The sequence below is a fragment of the Pollachius pollachius genome (genome assembly GCF_949987615.1).
Source record: "Pollachius pollachius genome assembly, chromosome: 10".
Classification (NCBI taxonomy): Eukaryota; Metazoa; Chordata; class Actinopteri; order Gadiformes; family Gadidae; genus Pollachius; species Pollachius pollachius.
This window is the reverse complement of record NC_136943.1, coordinates 12249165-12260711: the sequence shown is the minus strand read 5'-3', so window position 1 is coordinate 12260711 and position 11547 is coordinate 12249165. Positions and strand designations below refer to the sequence as shown.

At 45.4% G+C, this 11547-nt stretch overlaps 1 protein-coding gene across 1 annotated transcript in view; it reads left to right on the top strand.

Moving 5' to 3' along the window:
• Positions 1-6838: 6838 nt before the first annotated feature.
• The window catches only part of ablim3 (actin binding LIM protein family, member 3), a gene marked incomplete at both ends in the record, with an annotated part of 43607 nt that continues 38898 nt past the window's right edge, over positions 6839-11547 (top strand). The window contains one exon of the mRNA XM_079744907.1: positions 6839-6921. Coding sequence (XP_079601033.1) covers positions 6839-6921 — 83 coding nt within the window. The remainder of the gene's footprint in view (positions 6922-11547) is intronic.

Here is an 11547-nt window from a genome sequence, read left to right as displayed (position 1 = left end):
CTCTCTCCCTCTCCCTTTCTCTCTCTCTTCCCCAACATGCTCGATCCATTGCTCACTCAAATTCCTTTCCAGATTTGAAAGGTAAATTGAGACAAATGGGACACAAGCAACAGAAGAAGATTGATCAAAGAAATACTTTTCTTGAATCCATGTCCATGTTCTGTGAAAAAGGAAATAGTTCATTAAAAGACGTCCATCTCTAATTAGCATCTGGAGAGTGGAACCATAGCAACCCAGGGCTGCTATTTCCTCATTCTTCTACACCAGTCCCACCAGTTTGGTGGGTCACTTCAGACAGGTCTAAATAAATCAAGACCAGTGACATTGCTAATACCTGTTCCAGTGTTAAGAGCTTCTTATGACAATGGGTCATAACCCACATTCACCCAATGCGCTGTTTAAGCATTGGGACCAAAGTGAAAACTTTAACTGAATCCATCCAGCTATTCATCTCTATTCTCTCTCTCTCTATCTCTCTCTCTCTCTCTCTCTCTCTCTCTCTCTCTCTCTCTCTCTCTCTCTCTCTCTCTCTCTCTCTCTCGCTCTCTCTCTCTCTCTGTCTATCTTTCTCTATAGCTCTCTCTCTTTTTATCAATATATCTATCTATCTCCCTATTTTTTTTCAATTCTATTCAAAAAAAGCTTTATTGGCATGAAATATATACCTTTGCATTGCGAAAGCAGTTGAACAATAAAATAAACAGCGTTATAAAAATAAAAAGTAAAAAGGTAAGGTATATATAATAATAATAATAATAATAATAATAATAATAATAATAATAGTAATAATAAGTATCTATACATATCAAATGTTAAACTATAAAAGTACTTTAAAAAGCAAAATGTGCGATATTATAAAAATTACAAAAATTACAGTATCTCTTATAAATAGATAAGATAAAGATACACTCTAAATACACAGTATTTACATTACGGAGGATTAGTGCAATTATTGTGTGCAGAGTGAGTCCAGGGGGATGAGTCTATGGGGAGTTTGAGATCCTTCTCTCATCACAACAGGTGACGAATCTTGCTGCTGCGTTCGCACATTGTTGTATTTCTCCCAACAAGTATGGCAGTTTGTGAGCATCTGGAGTGTCTTTGAAGTCCTTGCATGCCTTTGTAATCCGTGGGAAGTGTGTGTTCCTGATGTCTTCGTATGACTGGCAGGAAGTCAGGAAGTGCAGTTCTGTATCTAGTTGGTTGTGTGTGCAGTGGGAGCACAGTCTGTCTTCTCTTGGAAGCCAGGTCTGTCTGTGGCATCCCTTCTCGATGGCCAGGCTGTGTTCGCTGAGTCTGTATCTGGTCAAGGATTTCCTCAGTTTTCACAACGTCACGGTGGTCAGGTATTCTGCCACGGTGTAGTCTCTGTTAAAGGACAAATAGAATGCCAATTTACTTACTTACTTTTTGGTGGACTCTTTCCAATGTGCCAAATAGTTTTCCTTTCGTTTTCTTATAATTTGGTTATGCCTGATGTGTTGGTTGTTGTGTGTTGGACAGGTTCCCAGGACTAGTTGCCTAAGGGGACACGTTCCGGGTGTAACTCTCTGTAGGTAAGAGCCTTGTTGTGGAGTGTGTTGCTGTCGCTTTCCTTAAGGTGGCTATACAATTTTAGGGCTCTCTTCTGAATTTTAATAACGATTGGATATGTCCTAATTCAGCTCTACTATCTATCTCCCTATCTCTCTATATCTATATCTCTATCTCTCTGTCTGTCCGTTCTTTCGTCGGTTCGCTCTTAGTCTCTCTCTCTACCTGTTCATGGCTTCGTCTGCTGATCTGTCCGTCTTTCGTGCTGTCAGTCTATCATTACATAACATACAACTCAACATGTACACCACTTTCTACAACTATCTTGAGCTTACGTCAACCATCTGCCAATACTCCTGCTTATATGCTCTCCACTTCCAGGTAACCTTTGGATACCATTTGATCCCTCTTTCTTGGTCAGATGACCATCTATCACCAAACCAGATAGTAAGCCAAAGGCCCTGCGTGTTTCACTTTCTTGTGCTATTTCCCCCGCTGCTTGGTTAACCATAAACCCAGTAGCTGATTGTGTAGGATTCCATGCTTCCCCCGCACCACAACAAAGTCACCCTGACCATGCAATATTGGGCCTGCACATGTGATCGTAGATTGGCAATGGAGGACTGCATTAATTACTTGTGTGCATGTGAGTGTGTGTGTCGTCGTGTGTTAGTGTTTGTGCGTGTGTGTGTGTATGTATGTGTATGGGTTTGTGTGCATGTGTGCGATCAGCATGTGAGTTAGTTTGTGTGCGTGTGTGGCCTTAAGCATGTTGTGTGTGCCAACAGATATGTTGCAGGACAATGCGTAGGGACTGTGAGGCTCAGAGTGAAAGAATGCGAAAAAGTTGTGATCAGCTGTCATGATAATGGAGCAACGCCTAGTGTGACTGTCAGAGACAACAGACACACTCGCCTTTTTTAACAACAGGAACAGCGGATGACTACCAAACACATGGGGGTTATTTAGTAGAAAGTGAAAAAGTCTATTTGTAACCGTATTGTCGATATTTACATGACTCTAGGTCTGCCTCTCTTCCACACCATCATGAGTTGTGAACAAGTTTAAAGACAATGGTTAGCATTATGGTCTTTCGTGTGGCACTTAAAGGGTGGCAAGGAATGATGTCACTGCATTCTGCACCGCCCAACAAAAGCAGAGATCAGAGGATGTTTTTCTCCAGTGATGTTCAGGGGGCACGCAGGCTAGATTGAGGGGCCCACATTGGCAAACGAGAACGCATTCTCAGTTCCCCACTCCCACCCACTGTCCCCTCCCCCCATACCCTGGCCCAATAGGCCTTCAGTGTTCAGGAAGGACTGTTTCCTGTTTTTCTGCGCTGTCAGTCTGTCAGACAAAGCACAACGCCTGACTGAAGCATGTTCAGAATCCACGCACACACCAACCCGCCCTAACCCACACACACATGCGCACACACTAACACAACCTTCATAACACATAGACACACACAAACGCCCAAACCTCCACACAACCACGATAATTTATTCCAGTCCTGGAATTCCAAAGGCATTTGTTTTTCCATATACCTTCATTGATTTTAAAACCGATGTGTTTAACAACATTACATGACGTAATATGATTTGAAGTACCCTTTCCGGTTAAGCTTCATTTTGTAAGCTACTCACACACATTTTCATCCACTTTCCTGTCTATTTTTATTCTTCCCTATAAACTTTCCTCCATCCCGTCCCAGGGTAGGAAATGAACTTCTTTAAGAGGGCTTACTTGGCCCCCTTGTAATTTGTCTCGGGGCATTTTGGATCATTTCCAGGGCGATTTGATCGAATGTTGGGAAATGCTGTCTTTTTCTATACTGCCTGGCAATATTCAATGACTCTAATGTAAAAATATTTATTGTAAATAGAGAGGAGAATTTCTTTGCTCGATTATGTGGGCAATTATTAAGGTGCAAAATGTCCCAAGGCCACGTTTATTTCTGACCCTGTCTCCCCTATTGAGGAAAAAACCATCGTGTGATGGAACCTATGCTTTACCTATGCTTGGTAAAAGGAGAATGTCCTGCTGTGCCCACTGTGATTCTTTAATTGACCTCCATCATGGAGAGGTGGGCCACACTGTGGAGCTCCATCATGGGGGAGTGGGCCACACTGTGGAGCTCAATCATTGGGAAATGGGCCATGCGGTTGAGCTCTGCATGGAGAGCCCACAATGGAGCACAATCCGGGGGAGGGTGGGGCTCACTGTAGCGCTTCAACAAGATGCTATAGGGCCTACTGTGGAGCTCCATCGTGGAGAGGCGGAGATAATTGTGGAGCTCCATCTTGGAGAGGTGGGGCTCACTCTAGAGCTCCTTCAAGAAGCTGTTGGGCTCACTGTGGAGCTCCATCGTAGAGAGGTGGGGCTAACTGTGGAGCTCCATCAAGATGTTGTAGGGATGTTGATTTCCAGCGTGGAGAGGTGGGGCTCACTGTGGAGCTTCACCAGGTGGTGCAAACTGTGGAGCTCCATCAATAAGCTGTAGGGCTCACTGTGGAGCTCCCTCATGGAGATGCGGAGCTCACTGTGGAGCTCCATCGTGGAGAGGTAGGGCTCACTGTGGAGCTCCATCGTGGAGCGGTGGGGCTCACTGTGGAGCTCCATCGTGGAGAGGCAGAGCTCACTGTGGAGCTCCATCGTGGAGAGGTGGGGCTCACTGTGGAGCTCCATCAATAGGAGGTGGGCTTGTGGTTCTGTCATGGAGAGAAAGGGGAGGGAGGGGGGGGCTTGCAGTTTGCAGGGAGACCACTTGACCCTCAGATATCCCTCTATTGTCCAGCTTCCTCAACTCATAACCAGGGTTTCCTCTTATGACGGAACCACATCCTTAAATCACATAAATACATAAAGCACAAGTATATATTCTTAAAGGGGACATATTATGAAAACAACACTATTACTGGGATTTGGGGCGTTGTTTTGGGTCTCTGGTGCTCCCACACGCACACAAACTGTACATGATTTTTTGAGTGCGATATGCACTCATATCGCTCATTCTGAAAGTACCCCGCCTAAAGTTACCAAACGAGCGAGTCAGTTTCGGCGCCCCCTCCTACGTAGGAAGGGGGCACATTTGAATATTACCTCCCACTTCCCCACTCCCCTCCAATCAGAGCATAGCTAAGATTTTGTGGACCAGCGGACGAGCAGCTCCGGCGGGGGGAGCTCGGCAGCAGCTCAGCTCCGGGAGTACAATCCCTTTCTCTGCCGGAAGCTTTGGCGGCCCTCCGTAGGAGAAGACATGGAGGGATTGTACTCCTGGAGCTGAGCTGCGGGACTGCAGGCGGGCTCCCCCCGCCTGCAGCTCCGGCGGTGTACTCCGGGAGCTCCGGCACGGGGAGCTCGGCGGCAGTCTGGCAGCTCCCGGAGAACAATCCCTTTCTCCTCCATGTCGTGGCTCATGGCCGAGATAACCTAGCCTCGTGAGTCCATCCTGATCTTGCGAGCTCCATTGTATTTACTCGCAGATCAGTCTGGTAACCTTTGATTGAGAAAATTTGGAGCCGATTGCTAAATGACCGGCCAATCAGCGTGGTTTTGAGGCGGGTTTAGGTGTGACGCAACGAGAAGCGACTGTTCAGTCTAAAACAACACGGCGGCTTCCGTTGATCTGATTGGTTGATTTGGCCCGTCTATCACCAACAAACTTGGTGATAGACAGATGGTTTATCTAATCAGCTAACCAGTATTTTCGCCCCTTCCCAAAAGTACTCCAACGGAAGGTTCCCAGATGGATATGCTGAGCAAATGCGTATCAATCCATCTGGCGGAGTCAGGTTAGAGATAACCCCCACTACGAGTCTTTACTTGTTGTTGAAGTACCAGAGACGTCAGACGCAGTCTTCATGATTCATAATATCATTCGAGGCCCACATAGCTTTTGGCCGTGATATTAGATATAATATTATATAAATACCTATATATTATATTATATTATATTATATTATTATAATTATATTATATTATATTATATTATATTATATTATATTATATTATATTATATTATATTATATTGTGGCGACTCCTCCGGGGTCGCGCAAGGGATCCTGGGAATTGGGGTTGTCAGTTGACAAAAGGGGCTTTCATCAACTTGTTCTGTTGTTCGGTTAAGTGGGGTTAACGGGTTTGGGGTTTTTATTGGTTGTGTGTTAATTGTGTGTTGTTCCATTGTTGTACGGTGTGTAGTGTGATCGGGACCATTAGTGAGAGTGTTGGGTGTGTTGGAGAGGTGTGCCGTGTTTCTATTGCGTTCGGGGTTGTTCAATAAAGGCAACTATCGGAGTCGTGCGGTGTATGGGGCACGGGAGTTGCGTAACCTGTTAACCTGGGCTCCCGTCTTGTCCTCCCCGTGGTGCTCGCCATTATATTATATAGATATAGAGCTCCAGGAGTCCGCAAACTTCTCCTCCATGCTGTGGTCCAGTCTGACAGCTCATTGGTCAATGGGCAGCAGCTCATTTGCAGTAAAGCTACAAACACCAGAAACAGCGCATTCTGAAGGGACTGAAACAGAGGGGAACAGCGGTAGGTGAGAATTATTTTCCTAAAAGCTATTTCCAGCAAACAGCTTCAAAACATATGCTATGTCACTTGTTGGAAAAACACCATGATATGTCTCCTTTAACTAAAAATAACATTCTTCATTTAATATCTTTGAGGAAAATCAATTAAAAGCAAATACTAACTGATATGGTATGCCATATACTCAATAATTTATTAATTTACATAAAGAAAATAAATAAGTGAATGAATGCATACATCAATAATTACATACGTATACACAACAACATTAATTGTTATTAGCGTCTTGTAATGTGGTCGCTAGATGGCATCTCTTGTTATCATCTAAAACATGCAGTCATTGGGACAGCGTTCAGCTCATTTATGCATTTAGAAGTGAAGGAAAGTCCGAGGGTGGAGAGGAAATCACACACATTTACGATTATATGTAATTCATGAACATTTTAACACACTGTTTCCTTAACGTGTTGCTTGTTTCACAAACAAAAGCGCATTAAGCTCCGCTGTCTATACACAATCTCTAGTGGATAATCCAATTAACTAATTTGCTTATACATCAACTTTCCAGGAGAGGGCGACGTCATAACAGTTTTAGTCGTTGATGGAATTAAGGGGGGGAAAGAGCCCAACCCCAATTCAAGCCCATGCGCCTTGACACTTGTGTTAATCCACGCTCGGAACAATCGTCCGCTCCGTTATTTTCTGTCTCGTTTTGCACCGACCCTCGCGCGCCCACACTGGGAGTGACGTCGCCTATAAAGCCGGGATGGAAACCGGGAGTTTGATGAGAGCGCGCGAGCCCCCGTCGTCCGGCAGCAGCAGCAGCAGCAGCAGCAGCAAGAGCGCACAGTGACAGCACACCGCTAGGGAGAGAAGAACCAGTGGAGATCTAGAAACAGCCAGTAGCTAACGTGGAAGGTGGAATGCGACTGAACAGCATTGTATGGTCGTTTGCTGTCAGTTTCCTCTGACTAACATTGTTGGCTCGACCAGAACCGGTGGAAACTGTGGCTGGAAATTCATGAACATCGGGAACATTCTCGTTTGTCCAGAACACTATTTACCACCTGGCTTTTATTTTTCTTCTCCTTGTGTTGGCTCCTCGTGACAACATTGTATTTGGAAGCCTTGACTCAGTCCGGAGCATCATCTACGTTTCAGCGGAATTTTAATAAGCCTATCCATAACACGGAACAAAGTGTAAAGTGAAGCTTTTCCTTTGTGCTTTATGGGATTATTCCGGAGGAAGCGGCTTTGTTTTGGATAAGAACCGTTTGGCATCATGAGTTCCAGTGGTAAGTCCGTTGTGCGCGCACTACTTTCACAGCGCGAGCCCACTATTTAGTTTGGAATACAAAAACACACACCAACCATGTATATTATGTAGGGCTTTGTAAAAAAAAAAATACATCACAATAACAAAGTATCTACTCAATATTTGATGACACTAGCCTATTTATAGTTGCATATCTCACAACTGTAATCGTGTTAGCCTTTAATTGAATAACTGATAGGGACTGATGCAGAACGGTTCTTTTTAAGTTGTTGGCTCTGGTTTTAGAGGAATCTGAGAATTGTATCAGGTTAGAGAAGATAACTAAGTATATTTGGAGGTCAAAGCAGTGTTTACTGAAGTGATTTCAAGGGGCTTTTTGTGGAGTCTTTGTCCACCTACAATAGCTCTCAGCTGCTGTCCTTTTATGCTTCTACTTCTACTAATTTCTCTGCTGCTTTCTCTCACACATAAATCAATCGAGTCATTCTCCCCGACACCAGGTCCTAGGGTTGACCTACGACCTCTAGCACCGGTCAAGGGCTCATCTGTTGCACTTTCTCAAAGGACCACGTCTATTTTTAGATTTCTTCAAGAAGTGTCTGTTCAACTGATTGTGGAGGCATCTCTAGCCTGACAATAGGGCTTCTGTCTGTACTCATGCGCTCAGAGAGCTGTGATTTAGCACATGGGGACCAGAGCACAGCCCAAAGGGATGGCGCACATGCTCATCCCTGAACCAGCTGATTGAGTTGGATCCCAGCAGAGCCCTGAAGGGGGGCCTCTCTCCTTCTGAATGGACCCCAGATCAGCTGACTCTGACACTGATTCCTTGTCAGCTGAATCAGGCGGCTTTGCTGGTTAAGCGGGGGACCAGCTGTGTGTGTGTGTGTGTGTGTGTGTGTGTGTGTGGGAGTTTATGCGTGTGAGAGTTTGTGTGGTATATGTTTGTCTGTGTGTGGAGTGTGTGTGTACTTTTTTGTGTGTGTCTGTGTTTGTGTGTTGTAAGAGAGAGTTCATGTACCTATGACTGTCCCAACTCTGACGGTATCTTCATTGCTCTGTGTCTTTTGTCTTCTGCGCTGTGAGATGTGCCATCCCTCCGCATGTACTCAAAGGAACAGCATGGGTCATGAGATGGACGGCATGCCCCCCTCATGCAAGACAAGGCACAAGAGCACTTTGTATTCACTTCATGACCCTCAGCGCTTTCACACCATGCCCATGGAAACTGGCTCCAAACACAGTCAAACATTTCAGACAGGTTAGGGGTATTCACTGGGGTTTCTGTTGTCCACTAAATCGTACAGTTTGTTTGTTTGTGTGTTTCCTGCAAACCACGCCGCAGTATATATAACCTCATGCCTGGCAGGGGAACTTTGTAGATTCCCTCTCATCTCTTCTGCCTGAGGCTGACTCTCAGGCCAGTTCAGAAGATGTTTGCCACGCTCCTTCCAGCCTCCATGTGACACACACACACACACACACACACACACACACACACACACACACACACACACACACACACACACACACACACACACACACACACACACACACACACACACTGGAGTTCACCTTTCCCTCTCTACAAGAGGAACTGCATCTTTCATCATGTGGCATGTCATTATGTGGGGTCAGGAGGTGAATGCATAATTCAGTACCCTTAGTCCTCCAGCGCCACGTCTTGGCTTGCTATGTTTTGCTTCTTCTTCTGGCCCTGCACTATTTGCTTCTCCCATGCACTTGCTACGGAATAATTTTGAGAATCCCTTTGTTGAGCACTGAGAGTGTCTTCTCAGCTGTCACAGTGTGAGTGTGTAGTTGTGTCACACAAGCCTGTTGAGTGTCGGTTACCTGAGCGCAGGCACATGTACATACACACTCTCACACGTGCAAAAAACAGATGCACATGGATGATATCATACAATTGCTATGTCAGGATTATGAGTGGGTGTGTGTGTGGGTGTCTGTCTGTGTGTGTGTGTGTGTGTGACGTTGCAGACAGATGGTGGTGTGACAGGTGTCAGTACATCAGCTTCAGGCAAAAAACAAGTGCAAAAGTTAAAGAACATCTGTCAACTCTCCCCTCCTCCCATTTTCCTTAACGCCTTCTCTTACCTTACTCTACTTCTGCCTTTGTTATCACTCTATTCTTTCTCTTCTGCTCTCCCCTTTCGTCTCTTCTGCTCTCGTCCCCTCTCCTCACCATCAGTACCTCTACATTCTTATCAACTGTCCCCCCACCGCTCTTATTCTCCCCTCCCTCCCTTCCACTCCGCTCCTCTCCTTTCCGCTCCTTGGCTTGCCTCTCCTTGCAACTCCTCTCCCCTCATCCCCTCTCCTGTCCTCTCTGCTCCTTGCTTTGCCTCTCCTCTTCTTCCTCTCCTCTCAACTCCTTGCCTCTCCTGTCCTCTCTTAGCCTCTTCTCTCCTCTCCTTTCCTCTCCTCTTTGTTCCTTGCCTCTACTGTCCTCTTCTCTCCTTTCCTCTTCTCTGCCCTCCTTGCCTTGCCTTTCCTTTTTTCTCCTCGCCTCTCCTCTCCCGGCCTGTCTGATACTCTCCTCTCCTCTTGTCTGGTCTCCTCTCCTCGCATCACCTTGCCTCTCCTCACCGCTCCTTACCTCTCCTCTCTTCTGCTCTCCTTTACTCTACTCCCGTCTCCACTCATCTCACATGTCACCTCACCTTTCAACTGTCTATTTTCCTCTCTACCGCTCTTTTTCTCCACTTCTCTCCACCTCTCCTCTCATCTGTCCTCATTTGTTATCTCATCTCCTTACATTTCCTCTCCTCTCTACGCCAATCTACTCTCTTCCCTCCTCTCCTCTCCTGAAGCATATATTCATAGCATGGACATGAATATGCTAGTTTAGACTGAGCTGTGGGCTGTTTCCCACTACATTCACTGTGATCACACACAGACAGACAGACGGACGGACGGACGGACGGACGGACGGACGGACGGACGGACGGACAGACAGACAGACTAGATACAAATGGCATTTGATCTTTCTGGCGAGCGTCTCTCGTGGTCACTGAGGGTAGTTAGAAGAGTACTGTGTGTGTAGTATAAATATAGGTCATAAATAAAATATTTGAACATCTGGCCGCGACAATTATTTTTTCACATGTCACATCTCACATGACATACACTGAGACATGCATAAATACACCCAGCCACACACACAGCCATATTTTGCAAAACATTGCAAAAACGAAAAGGTAGAGGTTCTTCATGTGAGCACATTTCATAAAGTTTACTCACAGTTTCTGCTCTCCTCCAGCTTTGTTCTTCGTGTGTGTGTGTGTGTGTGTGTGTGTGTGTGTGTGTGTGTGTGTGTGTGTGTGTGTGCATGGGTGTTTGTGTGGTTGTTTCTGGGGACTGGTAAAACTTGTGTTGATCAATATACCGATCATTGTGCTCAGGGAATTGTGGGAACCTGCAGAGCCATTCATCACTGACAGTGCTGACTCCCTATTAGCCTCTCCCTCTCTGGCCTTCTCTCTCTCACCCCCCATCTCTCTGTCTTTCTTTTTCTCTGTGTAGCTCTCTCTGTCGCGCTCTCTCTTTGCCACTCTATTTTTCGATGTCCTTTGCCCATGTTTTCTATTTCTCATTCCCTCTTTCTCCTACTCTCTCACCCTCCCTCTTCCTCTATTTTATTCTATCTCTTTCTGTCCTGCTCTCTCTTGCTCTTACTCTATCTACCTCCCATTCTCTCTATCTTTCTTCCAGCAGTAAAATTGAAAATGTCAATAAAAAACATCTGGAGCTTAGGTATAAATATTGCATATTAGGATCAAAAATCAATGTTCCCTAGCTGGTGCTGTTACGTTTTAAAGCTTGACGCGCTGAACCTAAATGGTAAACAATCAATCTTCGCCAGTGACAGGTTTGATGTAAGCCATGAATCATTCGGATTCTTGGAACAAAGAAGGAATCTAAACCGGTGGCAGATACGATCGCTGTCCTCCCTCCTAATCTGTGGAGCGGCAAAACTGGAGCCAATCGAATGATCATGCAGATATAATAGACATTTAATAGACCTTTAACCCATGCAACCCATAGGGTGTGAGGGACATTTTACATTGAGAAAAATGAGTGCGAATGACCATGGCTAAATTTCAAAATCATGCCAATCATTCACGCTCCACATGATAATGAATGAATGAAGAGCACCGACATTTGAGAAATGGCGA